At 41.8% G+C, this 14,918-nt stretch overlaps 1 protein-coding gene across 3 annotated transcripts in view; it reads right to left on the bottom strand.

Annotated features, from left to right (window-relative positions):
- snx4 (sorting nexin 4) overlaps nt 1-14,918 on the bottom strand; it is a 69,469-nt gene that overhangs the window by 44,036 nt on the left and 10,515 nt on the right. For all 3 annotated transcript variants that reach the window (XM_070875485.1, XM_070875486.1, XM_070875488.1), the window contains exon 3: nt 1,779-1,917. In XM_070875485.1, coding sequence (XP_070731586.1) covers nt 1,779-1,917 — 139 coding nt within the window. The remainder of the gene's footprint in view (nt 1-1,778; nt 1,918-14,918) is intronic.

Below are 14,918 nucleotides of genomic sequence, written 5' to 3'. Positions count from 1 at the left end.
CCATGTGGCCTGCCGCAACAGGCCGGCCCGCTGCCTTCCCGCGCTGAGGCTACAAGAAACAGGTTGGTGCAGGGAGACTTTTGACTCCGGGGGGGTGGGGGCGGAGGGAGGGGAAAAGAGTTTTGATTGTGGTTTTGGGGGGGGGGGGGGGGGGATGATAACAGTGTAGCAAGTAATTTTAATGAGCTTACTCAAGACTTTCCTTAACCCTGTTGATGAAAATACTTTCCTACGAGCAGGAGGTACTTCTATTTTTTATTTTTATTTAAATTTTTTGAAAAAATTTAAATATGTTGCGTTTCTCTACTACTTTTATTTTTGTAGTTTAAGCTTCCATGAGTAGAAACATAGAAGATAGGAGTAGGCCCTTCGAGCCTGCACCGCCATTCAATGAGTTCATGGCTGAACATGCAACTTCAGTACCCCATTCCTGCTTTCTCACCATACCACCCCTTGATTCCCCCCTAGTAGTAAGGACTACATCTAACTCCTTTTTGAATATATTTAGTGAATTGGCCTCAACAACTTCCTGTGGTAGAGAATTCCACAGGTTCACCACTCTGGGTGGAAAAGTTTCTCTTCATCTCGGTCCTAAATGGCTTACCCCTTATCTTTAGACTGTGACCCCTGGTTCTGGACTTCCCCAACATTGTCTAAACCCGTCAGAATTTTAAACGTTTCTATGAGGTCCCCTCTCATTCTTCTGAACTCCAGTGAATACAAGCCCAGTTGATCCAGTCTTTGATAGGTCAGTCCCACCATCCCGGGAATCAGTCTGGTGAATCTTCGCTGCACTCCCTCAATAGCAAGAATGTCCTTCAAGTTAGGAGACCAAAACTGTACACAATACTCCAGGTGTGGCCTCACCAAGGCCCTGTACAACTGTAGCAACACCTCCCTGCCCCTGTACTCAAATCCCCTCGCCATGAAGGCTAACATGCCATTTGCTTTCTTAACCGCCTGCTGTACCTGCATGCCAACCTTCAATGACTGATGTACCATGACACCCAGGTCTCATTGCACCTTCCCTTTTCCTAATCTGTCACCATTCAGATAATAGTCTGTCTCTCTGTTTTTACCACCAAAGTGTCTGTTTCCTACAGGACAGCAGCCCTCACCTAAGTTTGAGGAACTCAAATCCTCACCAAGGCAGGGTTCTCATGAGATTACAGGAAATTGAGTGTCCAAACATGACCCAGTGGGTTGGATACAAAACAATCTAAAAATTGGGGCATTCCTTGTGCATACAACTTTCTATGCACTCTTAAATTTGCTATAGTTTTGCCCTTTAGACTCATGGCAGAATCCAAAGAATGGATATCCAGTGCTTGGAAGTACAACTTATCTCTAGTAGTGTAACCAGGCTGAAAGAAATTCTCAGGTAATAATTGCCGCAAGGATGACTCCATTACACTGGATTTGAACCTGGTTCATACCAACATCAAAGTTAATAAAATGGAGGCCTGAATTGGCTAGAGAAGCCTAGCAACTACAATTTAAAAAAAATTCCTGACTCAATTTAGATTTCTTGAGGAATGGAAGGTAGAGTTCAGTAAACGTCTCTTCCTCAGCAGAAGCCTTGAATATCCTTCATTTACAGTACATGTATAGGATACCAATTGGTTATAGGGTAATCCTCCATTCAAAACAATGGCCTACCCATTTGCCCATTGCAATTGATTGGTCTCCAAATTGGTGGGGGTGGGAAAGTAGGGTTAGGAGAAGAGAAGCAACACAGCATTTACTTTAATTCAACTTCCAGCATTAAAATTACTCACTCTTTTTTCAGGCAGTGGCGGTACAACTATAAAGGGATATGTAACAACTAAATAGCTCCTCAGCAATTCAAATTCACTGTATCTCCTCCAGAGTGTGTCTGGCACAGAATTCTCATCTTCATTTGGGGAATCAACTTGCCTATGAGAAAGAAAAAAAATTAAGCACCAATCTCTGGGGCAGACCAATAAGTTTCATTTTCTTCCTGTAACATAAAAGCATAACTTAGAAGATAAACTTTAACTGCTGTCAGTAACAAAGCCACATTTCTAGCACCCAATACATCTATTGTTTGACACTAAACTCAGTGGACAGTATCCAATGTTTTCCCAGTTATCTAGGAGGGAAATCTTCACTTCTACAGAAGTAGAAAAGTTTACTAAATAGAAAAAGTGGTTCTACATCAATATTAATGGTGAATTTACATGAAGTACTCACATACCTGTGGTATGAGCGGCAAAAAAACCATTTGAAAATCATCTTTTAGTGCTTTCTAGACTAATTTAGATTGGAACAAAACAACTGATCTACTAGATCTGGTATATACATATATGCCAGTGGTGAATCACAAAGCTGAATTTTTAAAATCAAATATTCAGTCGTAATGAGGGAAATCAAAGCCATGATGCACGAAAAAAGCCACTAGATGAAACTTGCTTTTTCTTGAATCTTGTAGTTAATGTTAAAAATATGACCTTCCACACTTGGTGTATGAAAATAAACTATGGTGGACTTATAACTCACATCTTTGATGCTGATTATGTATCAATATATACTTTATCCCCAGGCCAGTACTGTGCAGAAGATCAACCAAATAAATTCTTAGAGTAGGAATACAAAAACAGTTAGCCAAAATGTAATGGGCTTTAGTTTCACAGATCATAGTACAAAACAGCTGCCATTCTCGCTTGCTTTTTCCAGTTTCTTTTTGAAATGCTTGAGGGCTATTTAGTAATCAAATGCAGAAAACAAATACAAAAACCCCACAGTAAAAGAGTTATAGTGCTGCCAGTGAGAGTGAGGCTATAAACAAATAAACACATACTGGAGAGGCTAGAAGTGCTTTCAGGCACTCAAGGTTTGAAATCGTATCCACATGCACATTACCCCTCCATTTAATGCTGTAAAATAGATGGTGGGCCATAAACGGCGGCCTCTCCGGGGGGTGTACGATGTGCACACGCGCCTGAAGAGGTCCTGCAAGTTTCACGTTTAGGCGTGCACTGCGCATGCGTCTAAACACGGCACTTGCGATCTGGCACTGGATAAGGTCTGCTTTTTTTTTTTTTAAAACCAGCCTAAGAGTTTTTAAAAAATATAGAAAAAATAAATTGTGACTAATTTTTATTAAAAACCCTGTCCATTAAAGTAAGTTTAGCATTTACAAAATTTTAACAAATTCTAAAACATTTAATTCAATTTTATTCATTTTAAATAAGTGCTTTTAATAATTTATCTATTGCGTTTTGTTTTTGGTGGTATTCTCATTGATAGTAATGGGAGCTCCATACAAGCGGAACTCACCATTACTATCAATGGGAATACTGCATTTTCATTGGTGGTCCAGGCCCACATGATCCCAGGATGCGCGGGCGTCTGCGCATCTAGGCCTCGGAGCGGAAATGTTCGGCCTTCTGGGACCATCGGGTATTTTCATAAATGTTATTGTGGTCGGAGGCCTCCGCCTGCGGGAAGTCTCGGACAGCAATTTCTGGCCCATTGACTTCATTCAACAAACACATCACATGGGCAGACCAATGGTTATTAAATTGGTTATTTAATAAGTCACCTGGTTTTGGCAACCCTTCTACTGACCTAAAAATAGAACTTTTTACATGCTCTGTACAGAAATAAAAATGAATCTTTGCCTACTTAAACTTATTTCTCAAATCTTAGTAAAGACAAGCAAATTGTGAACCCTCGCTAAATAATGCACACAATTCTCAAAAAGCTGTAGCAGTATCAGTGGAAAAATCAGAACATTGATGCAAACATTATTAAATTATTTGACAAGGATGCCACAAGGCAGGGGGGGGGGGGGGGGAAATCAGAAAATTCAAATTGCATAGAATATGAAAGGAAATATTGGCACATACATCTCTGTATATATTGCTACCGTACCCATAGGTGATGCCAGAAAAAAAGTGATGTTGAACTCAGTTAATTTAACAGCTGGGCACTGTTAAGTTTCAAGTAACTGCAACAGGAAATGAATCCGACAAGTTATTCTTAGAGCTGGTTAGTTTCATTTTGAAATTAAATTAATGGAGTGGGGCGGGAAGAAAAAAAAACAAAAGCACATACAAGCTCAAGCATACATGCATGCAAGGGAGAAAGGGCGAAGAAATAGCCAGACAAAAGCATGCACAAGCATACACGCCTGCTACATTACATTTTTAAACTTAACTCACTCCAAACTAAACCTTGCTCCTTGCAGAGCAAGATTATGCTGTGCTCCAGAAGGTTTACTTTCTAATCTAACTGCCAGTTACATCACAACTAATACCTCAAAAGCATTTACAGTATTCTATTAATAGTCAGGCATCTTTGTATTCAGTTCTAGAAGCCAATCGGCATCAAAATGCAATTTAAAAAGTGTGAACACAGTTACAAATATGCCATCAAGAGACATAAATGGGATTCTGAGAAATGAGGCACTGATTATGAAAAGAAAGGCAGGCCTGTGGAGTTTATGCAACACATTGGATTATTCCAGTTTGTCCAATGCATGCAATTCTGGGGACACCGTGATAGGAAGGATATTCGAGCCATGGAAAGGGTACAGCAGAGATACATTAAAATGCTAGCAAAAATAAGGGGCTGTGAAGAAGGCCGGAACAAACTAATTTAACCCCCTTTCTTAACTCCTTCCTCTTGGATCCACTCCTCCAAAGTGGAGGAGATGCGGTTAATGGAACACCCAATTAAAAGCTTTCAGGGGTCAACAATAAGATTTTGCCCACTCGTGGAATGATCAGCAACAAAGAAAAACAGAGATTCAGGACTCAGTAGAAGACTGAAGGGGGAAGTTAGGAGTTTTTTTTTCCCCTTACAAAAGCATCATTAGAACAGTACTGCTTTACCACAAGTAGCTATTAAGATATAGAATCAGAAATATTTGAAAATACAAAGGGTATGGTGAAAGAGCAGCAAAATGCAATCAGTAGATAGATCCAATTAGAGCTGAACGGCCTCATGTGCTGCAATTTTTTAAGAATCTTAACTTAAATTTTTAAACTTTCACCCCATGACTTCAACATACTCATTTGCCTGCATCATAATCTTGATTATCAAAAACTTTTAACCACGTCACAGAAGTTAGCCATAAAAACTTCAAAAAGGCACCTTCACCTTTCCAAAGTGCTTCTTGTATTTTCAACACGAGACCAACCAAGTTCCCTTGTTGAAAAACAAAGTGCAATTCTAAATACATATTACTCTACTCTAGAAGCTAGTTTACCTTTTTTGTTTAAAAAAAAAGAGTAACCCAATCACTTGGAATGCAATATACATTGAAATCCAGGAATCAGAAGGTTTGCAGCTTAGGACTTCAAAAAAAACAGCTGGGTAATTAAAAAACAAGTCAGACATTTCATCCTGGCTTGCAGCCTGAAGAGCAAATAAACTCCAAGTGACACAACCTTGCCTTTAACTCAATTGTTAAGCAAACAATGTAGAGTCAATAGGAATTTAAGACTTTTGTGCATTATATGGTACAGCATTTATATCCTTAACATTATTCAATTTACTGCGAACAATGGCAAGAGAATATATCAAAATTCCAAGACCTGTATAGATACCAAAGTCTGAGTATTCCTTTTCCAATTTCTTCTCCCCACAACCACAAAATCAAGGCCAGTTTTAATACAAAGGCTTTCCGAGCAGTCAAGTTCAGGATCATGCAATTTGTATACCCAATATTTATTCTGCTCTTTGCCCAAAATAATCCCCAAAGTAAATAAGTGACAATTATAAATAATGTCTTTCTAAAATTGGCTTCTGCTGCAAGAGTACTATATTAAAAATAATGATTTAAGCTCCTTCACCACAAAATTACATTTGAGGGTAGCCATTATATTACACAAAGACATTCTTTAAACTTTAGTACACTCTCTTCTTGGGGCTGTCTTTACTCATCCATTGCCAGCCCATTTCAATTTCACTGGAAATAACACTAAGGATGGACATGGTCATTTGTGACAACTGTCAAACTTCAGGTTGACTGAGTTCAGGAAAAACTGTTGGAACCAAAGTTTTCACCGCCATCCACCCACCCCCAGCAGCCAACTTCAAAATTGATGAACTGCAGTGAGACGATTTTTTTTTAAGTAAATGTTTTTTTCAAAAACTCTAAAGTTAAAATAAATTCCCTCCTCCCCCCCCAAAAAAACTTCTGCAACTTCTGAGAATTAATTGCGTCTAATCTTTGGTTTGTGAGCAGAGGAGGTGAAGGCACAATCTCACCATTTTATCCATTTGAGCTAGCCCACGTGCTTCAGCAACCAAACAATGGTTGTAATTTAGCTTTAAAAGGCATTTTTTTTTAAAAAGGGGTTGTAACTGACAGTTAAGGCAATTTAAAATGTATGCAACAGCAGTACCCGTGCACAATATTGTAATGCTGGCTGAACATAGGAGTGAAAAAAATGTTTTAATAAATGGCCAGGCTCGGGGGAGACAGGGGGCCCAGTGATGGAAATTATAACATGGACAGCCATCCCCCAAAAAGCACCAAATTTACCACATCTGGCAAGAAATAGCTGATGAATTCAGTGTCCAAAAACCCCAGGGCCTTGAAGGATGCAGGGAAGATAACAAGCTTGCAGAAATAAACAAGGTTACTGCCAAAGATTATTAGCTATGCCCTCCAATTGTGATACCACTATGCCTTCCAAGTCAGGCCTGAACAACCCTTTAGAGCTTGCTGCTACTTCATGTTGGCAAAAGCACAGCAAGCTACTGAAAGAATTTCTTAAATGGCAAGAATTAATTTGGTAAAGGAATTCACTCAATATCTGTAGGGCTAGAGTTTCCTCTCAAAATCACCCATTTAACACCCAGCAGTAAATTCCAGTCATTACAGCCAGGCAGTATTCGATACTGTCCACCCAAAATGTAAGTTTCATCATTAAGATCCGTTTACCACCAGACCTTAACACCTTCCTGAAAAAGCAGATCTTACTGGATTTTAAGTGGGCGGTATGGGCACCGATCTGGCAGGTTTGTTTGATATTACACAGATCTTTATAGTTCTCCACAGTTTGATGTAATTTTTTTTTTTTTAAATGGATTGAAGTATTTTCTAGTGTTAGGCAATAATCCTCCTCCTCCTCGTCAGCAATCTCAGGCCAGCAGTCTCTAGCCTCTCATCGGTGCCTCTCCCGGGGGGGGTCGGTCGGAGCTGGAGAGCCCCACACGTATGCACATAACTTGGGAGCCGAAGATTCCAGAGTCGATAGGCTCCCTCTGCTGCACACCGCCCGCTGTACTTCGCTCCCGCACCGCCATGGAGCAGCAGAAAACCACGGGAGCGCGCACCAGCGGTTGAAAAAGACGCAACTGCTGGAACACCGCTAAGGATTGGGCGGGGGAGATTTAAAAAGGAAAATCCAGCCCGTAATGTTAAATGCAAGACAACTTCCAAGTTATTCATCATAATCTTTGTGATGCATACAAGACATTGGTTGTGTTAAATTTGTAAAATGGCAATGGTTAGGCCACAGTTCAAAGCAGTGTGCAGTTTTGGGTGCCCGTTATAGAAAGGGCATTAAAGTCTAAAGAATGTACAGCATAGATTCACCAGGAATGAGAAACTATAATTATGAAAAGATTTCATCTGCAGGGACTGCAGCAGGAGAAGGCCAAGAGAGAGAGAAATGTATTAGAGGGTTTTAATTTTTAAAAAAACATGAATAAAGGGTTTTGAGAACCATAAGAGGAAGACTATTTCCTGTGGTTTGGGAGTCAGGAAGAACACACAAGATGATAAAAGGCTATGGAGAGAGCATGGATTATTTTTGCATTGTTCTGACAAAGAGCTGGTATAGATGTAGAAAGCCCTGCCCTTGCTTCATCGCACATTTCTGATATCCATACTTCATAGCACATTGCAGAACAAGCATCATCTCAGCACAATAACATCCTCTGAACAAGGGAATTACTGAGCAGCAGATACATCACAATCCATGGGCAGACAAGTGGTGTGGATTACCCAAGGTTTGGCACCTGTTAACCAGAGGTCCAGCATGTTGCAACAGGTGGGGGTTCAGACTTGAGCCTGCTTATACAAAGAATGCTATTTGAGCAGTATGATCCCTTCTCAACGAGAAACACACTGCAAGGTCTTAGCAGTGTGAAGGATTCCATTACCCTGATCTATAAACATAGAAACATAGAAAATAGGTGCAGGAGTAGGCCATTTGGCCCTTCGAGCCTGCACCACCATTCAATAAGATCATGGCTGATCATTCCCTCAGTACCCCTTTCCTGCTTTCTCTCCATACCCCTTTAGCCATAAAGGGCCATATCTAACTGCCTCTTGAATATATCCAATGAACTGGCATCAACACCACTCTGCGGCAGGGAATTCCATAGGTTAACTCCTCACCTCAGTCCTAAATGGCCTACCCCTTATCCTATTGATGGACAACTGCGGCCCGAGCTTCCTTCGACGGAACAAATATTAAGATGCTCGCGAAACCACCTTGCTATTGTCCACCGAGAGAAGCTCCGTTTCCGGAGCAGCCCTGTACAATCAAGAACTGCACTTGTGTCATGGAGCTCAAATTGATGCTACCCTCCCAGGTAAAGTAGTACTGTGCCCACAGACCATGGAAGGGACCGGACATCAAATTTCGAGCAGGTTTGCAGTTACATCTTGCAGCCTGACAGCATACCTGCTCCTCCATTAAAGGAATAATAAAAGGTGGTTTTGTTTTTTTTGGGGGGTGGGGGGGGGGGGTCACATGACATGCAAACAGGAATCAAGGGGAAAGCTCGGCTTAAAATAAAGAGTAATTTAAAAAAAAATGTATATTGTGCAGCCACAGGCAAACCAGACCAAGATGCCAAAGAAGTGAAATTGTGAGGAACAGAGGAGCGAGTGCATTATTGCCAAAACCAGGAGTTCCATTTCGGGCTTTACCCACTGTACAAGCAGGTAAATGCCATTCCTCAAAAAGCATTTTTCACTGCCTTACAGATAACTAATGTACTTTTATTTTTTGAATCTTAAAATCCTAATAAATGGAGAGCATTGAAACATAGGGCTCAATTTTCCCCCAATGCTGCTTTTTGGCATATTGCAAGAGTTACACCCATTTTCTTTGGCCCCAGCTACTCCAAAAACAACAGGCTTCCCAGTTCTATTTTTTGAAATTGGCACCACACAGCCGGTCTTAGCTTTTTTTGGGGGGGGGGGGGGGGGGGGCATGGAGCCTAATATCCGTGCTGAAAAAATGCCCCCTTCTGCACATGCACAAAAATAAGAGATGTTTTTGATATGACTGCTATGGACGCATATACCCACTACAGCTCCCAGTCTGCATTCGGCCATTTTTAAAGAGCTAGTTGTGTATAACTAATTCTCAGTGAAAAAATAGGAGCTGCAATACAATATGCAACACGGCTCAAGGACCAAGAATTTCTCTCAGGATGAAGTGGAGGCACTGGTTACTGTAATTGAAGCCAGATGGCATGAGCTGGACAGCAGCAGAGGTCACATAGGTGGTGAGCCACCTCCTTGAACTGCTGCAGTCCTTGAAGGAACTCCCATAGTGCTGTTGCGGATAGAGTTCCAGGATTTTGACCCAGCGACGATGAAAGAACAGCGATATATTTCCAAGTTATGGAGTGTGTGACTTGGAGGGGAACTTGCAGGTGATTGTGTTCCCATGCATCTGCTGCGCTTGTCCTTCTAGGTGGTAGAGGTTGCGGGTTTGGGAGGTGCTGTCGAAGAAGCCTTGTTGAGTTGCTGCAGTGCATCTTGTAGATGGTACACTCTGCAGCCACAGCCTGCCAGTGGGAGGGAGTGAATGTTTAAGGTGGTGGATGGGGTACCAATCAAGCAGGCTGCTTTGTCCTGGATGGTGTCGAGCATTGTGGAGCTGCACTCATCCAAGCAAGTGGAGAGTATTCCATCACACTCTTGACTTGTCGATGGTGGAAAGGCTTTGGGGAGTCAGGTGGTGAGACACTCCAGTTAAGTTTCTGGTCAATGGTGACCACCAGGATGTTGATGGTTGGGGATTCAGTGATGGTTATGCCTTTGAATGTCATGGGGCGGTGGCTAGATTCTTGCTTGTTGATCGTTATCGCCTGGCACTTAAGTGGTAAGTAACATTTGTGCCACACATCAGCCCAAGCCTGAATGTCGTCCAGGTCTTGCTACCTGCAGGCACGGACTGCTTCATTGCCCGAGGAGTTGCAAATGGAACTAAACACTGCAGTCATCAGCAAATATCCCCATTTCTCGACCCTATGATGGAGGGAAGGTCATTGATAAAGCTGAAGAAAGTTGGACCTAGGACATGGTCCTGAGGAACTCTCGCAGCAATGCCCTGGGGCTGATATGATTGACAAAGAACCACAATGATCTTCCTCAGTGCTAGGTATGACTACAGCTAGCCAGTAGATGGAGTTTCCTCCACCCCACACCAATTCCCATTGACTCCAATTTACTGAGGCTCCTTGATGTCTGACTGTCAGATGCTGCCTTGATGTCAAGGGACAGTCACTCTCACCTCACTTGTCCATGTTTAGACCAAGGCTGTCATGAGGTCCGGAGCAGAGTGGTCCAGGCGGAATGCAAATGAAGCGTCAGTGAGCAGGTTATTGGTGAATGAGTGCCACTTGATAGCACTGATGATGATACCTTCCATCACTTTGCTGATGATCAGGAGTAGACTAATGAGGCAGTAACTGGACTTGTCCTGTCCCCACACCCACAACCAGGACATACCAGGGTAGTGTTCCACATTATCGGGTAGATATCAGTGTTGTAGCTTTACGGCAACAACTTGGCTGGAGGTGCGGCTAGTTCTGGAGCATCTCTTCAGCACGACAGCCGAGATGCTGTAAGGGCCCATAGCCTTTGCTGTAACCAGTGCACTCAACTGTTTTGTGATATCACATGGCATGAATTGAACTGGCTGAAGACTGGCTTTTGTGATGGTGGGGACCTCAGGAGGAGGCCAAGATGGATCATGCACTCAGCTGAAGATGGTTGCAAATGCTTCAGCCTGGTCTTTTGCACTCCCTTATGGCAAGAATGAGACATACTTTAGGACAATTTAACTTTTGAGCAGGATATGCATTTCAATAATAAATCCCCTCATTTCAATTTCAGTAACATTATTAGTACAATTCTTTGTGGCTTAGTGCATACAGCCAGCCCCAGGGGCACAAAACAAAATCAAGGGCAGAACGTGAACAGTTAAAAAAAATATTCCAAAGTAAATTGATACATGTAAATTGGGCTGGTCTTCTGTAGCAAACAGCACGATGCTGAAGCCATTTCAGCTCCTACAAAAACCATATGGATTCAATTAAATTTCAATGACCAGCAGCAAGGATTCCACCAGTCAAAAGCCATATCTACTAATTTCAGAGCAGACTTAGTACTAGATTGTCTTTACATTTTGCAGAGAATTTCCCTTAGATTACAAGAAGCACGATCCAATGAAAGAACTTGTGAGTCTGACACAGCAAACATGACAACCCAGCAATGGCCTCACTGTCGTAACAAAAATCAATAATTAAATATGCATTTAATAGGAAGTGAGGTACTTTCTAAATGACACACCCCACTTATGAAAAATTCAATGCTTTATGCAGCTTTCGGAAAGTGCCCTATTAATTACCAAAACCTAAATTTTCATTTGGTTTTGCATAACTCAAGTTATGAACTTAGATGCATATTGTGGGAGCTTCAAACAAAATATAGCTTCAGTACAAGTATCCTGCTAGGAAAATACAAGGGATACTGATCACTGGCTCATACTCTCCCAGTTATGGTTGAAAATTCAAAATGTTATTGTACTATTTCATTTCACTAATGTGTCCAACATTTCTAAAACTTCCAGACAAATAGTTTTAGAAACATAGAAAACATAGAAAATAGGTGCAGGAGTAGGCCATTCGGCCCTTCTAGCCTGCACCGCCATTCAATGAGTTCATGGCTGAACATTCAACTTCAGTACCCCATTCCTGCTTTCTCGCCATACCCCTTGATCCCCCTAGTGGTAAGGACCTCATCTAACTCCTTTTTGAATATATTTAGTGAATTGGCCTCAACAACTTTCTGTGGTAGAGAATTCCACAGGTTCACCACTCTCTGGGTGAAGAAGTTCCTCCGCATCTCGGTTCTAAATGGCTTACTCCTTATCCTTAGACTGTGACCTCTGGTTCTGGACTTCCCCAACATTAGGAACATTCTTCCTGCATCTAACCTGTCTAACCCCGTCAGAATTTTAAATGTTTCTATGAGGTCCCCTCTCATTCTTCTGAACTCCAGTGAATACAAGCCCAGTTGATCCAGTCTTTCTTGATAGGTCAGTCCCGCCATCCCGGGAATCAGTCTGGTGAACCTTCGCTGCACTCCCTCAATAGCAAGAATGTCCTTCCTCAGGTTAGGAGACCAAAACTGTACACAACACTCCAGGTGTGGCCTCACCAATGCCCTGTACAACTGTAGCAACACCTCCCTGCCCCTGTACTCAAATCCCCTTGCTATGAAGGCCAACATGCCATTTGCTTTCTTAACCGCCTGCTGCACCTGCATGCCAACCTTCAATGACTGATGTACCATGACACCCAGGTCTCTTTGCACCTCCCCTTTTCCTAATCTGTCACCATTCAGATAATAGTCTGTCTCTCTGTTTTTACCACCAAAGTGGATAACCTCACATTTATCCACATTATACTTCATCTGCCATACATTTGCCCACTCACCTAACCTATCCAAGTCGCTCTGCAGCCTCACAGCATCCTCCTCGCAGCTCACACTGCCACCCAACTTATAGTGTCATCCGCAAATTTGGAGATACTACATTTAATCCCCTCGTCTAAATCATTAATGTACAGTGTAAACAGCTGGGGCCCCAGCACAGAACCTTGCGGTACCCCACTAGTCACTGCCTGCCATTCTGAAAAGTACCCATTTACTCCTACTCTTTGCTTCCTGTCTGACAACCAGTTCTCAATCCATGTCAGCACACTACCCCCAATCCCATGTGCTCTAACTTTGCACATTAATCTCTTGTGTGGGACCTTGTCGAACGCCTTCTGAAAGTCCAAATATACCACATCAACTGGTTCTCCCTTGTCCACTCTACTGGAAACATCCTCAAAAAATTCCAGAAGATTTGTCAAGCATGATTTCCCTTTCACAAATCCATGCTGACTTGGACCTATCATGTCACCTCTTTCCAAATGCACTATGACATCCTTAATAATTGATTCCATGTTGGGCCATTTTGGTCAAGGTACACATGCTCCCTGAACCACCCACTACTTAAAAAAAAAAAAGGGGGTAAATTTCACCTCCCAATTCATGGCAGCAGATTTCAGTCATCCTCGCCTCGCTCCTTCACCATTTTGCTTCCAAAAGAAAATATGCAACCAAACATTCAAAGTTCTGCTACAAATCATCCATGGTCATGTAATCTCTCAAGAGCACTCAGCTGGAAGCAAGATAGATCCCAACACATGGAATAGGTAGATTTTTGAAAGCTATAGAATCAATCCCTCACTCTCTCAATGTCCTGAGGATGCGAGAAGATATTATATAAATGCAAGATTTTTGTTCTTTCTATAAATGCAGTTTAAAGTTTGATCACCACCAATGTATCAGACACACAAAGTACAATGTCAGATGAGTTCATACAACCATCAACTTGAAATTAATATTTAAAACACCTTTTGGAGGATGTTTATCAGACAGGTTGGCAAATGGACTTTTCACCCGAGACCAGGGTTAAAATCCAGCCCAGACTAAAGTCTTTTCTCCCTGTTGGTTTGAAAGGATCAGACGCAAAATAAATAATCAACCTTGTTCCTCGTGGCAATTAACTGGGCCAATCTCACTCAAAGACCACAAGCATGCAACACACAACAGCACTTTGCACAAGTTATACACTCCAAAAAGTAATTCTACAAGAAAATGTCCGATGGTGAAATGGAATAGGTCACTGGTGCAATAAGAGTGCAGGTTTGGCAAAACATTGAGGCAGAGCAGAGGAAGCTTTACAATGCACCTACCTATGCCCAACTGCAGTCCTTTATGTTGATGCTGAGTGCCTGAAACAGGACATCCTTCCAATTCCCACCATTAATATTCCTCATCTTGGTTAGCTCAAAATTTTACATTTTTCAACACTCAAATTAGAAGTTTGTCAAAATGAAAGCATGAAAACAAAACAAACCTCCAGCTAGGTTGCAACTCACTTAAAACATTCAAATAATGATTACACGGTGTGACTGGATGGCTGAAGAAATGAAAGACAATTTCCTGTTTGCAAGTTTAAATATTAAATATTAGCTCAACTTGTTAAATACCAGAAGTATCAGGAAATAGTAGACACTCATTCTGGCTATTCTTAGATTATAACTGCCTCCACATTAAAACAATTAAGACATTTCCTTGAACAAATCTACAAGATGCACGGCAGCAACTTGCCAAGGCTTCTGCGGAAGCACCTCCCAAATCCACGACCTCTACCATCGAGAAGGACAAGGGCAGCAAGCGCATGGGAACACAATCACCTGCAAGTTCCCCTCCAAGTCACACACCCTGACTTGGAAATATATCACCATTCCTTCATCATTGCTGGGTCAAATTCCTGGAATTCCCTCTAACACAATGGGAGTACCTTCACCTTACTGACTGCAATGGTTCAAGAAGGTGGCTGAATTTGGGGTGGCAATAAATGCAGGACTTGCCAGTAAGACCCATGAATGAAAAAAATATACTGTATCATAAAATCAAAGCATGGAAGGGGGCCATTCAGCTCATAGTGCCAACTCTTTGAAGAGCTATCCAATTAGTTCCACTCTACTTCCCCCAGTTGTGTAATCTTCTTTCCTTCAAGTATTTAGCCAATTCCCTTTTGAAAGTTACTACTGAATCTGTTTCCACCACAGTC

This window comes from Pristiophorus japonicus, chromosome 3 (assembly GCF_044704955.1).
Source record: "Pristiophorus japonicus isolate sPriJap1 chromosome 3, sPriJap1.hap1, whole genome shotgun sequence".
NCBI classification, from domain to species: Eukaryota; Metazoa; Chordata; class Chondrichthyes; family Pristiophoridae; genus Pristiophorus; species Pristiophorus japonicus.
The sequence above is the reverse complement of the archived record's forward strand: the minus strand, read 5'-3'. Positions and strand labels throughout refer to the sequence as shown.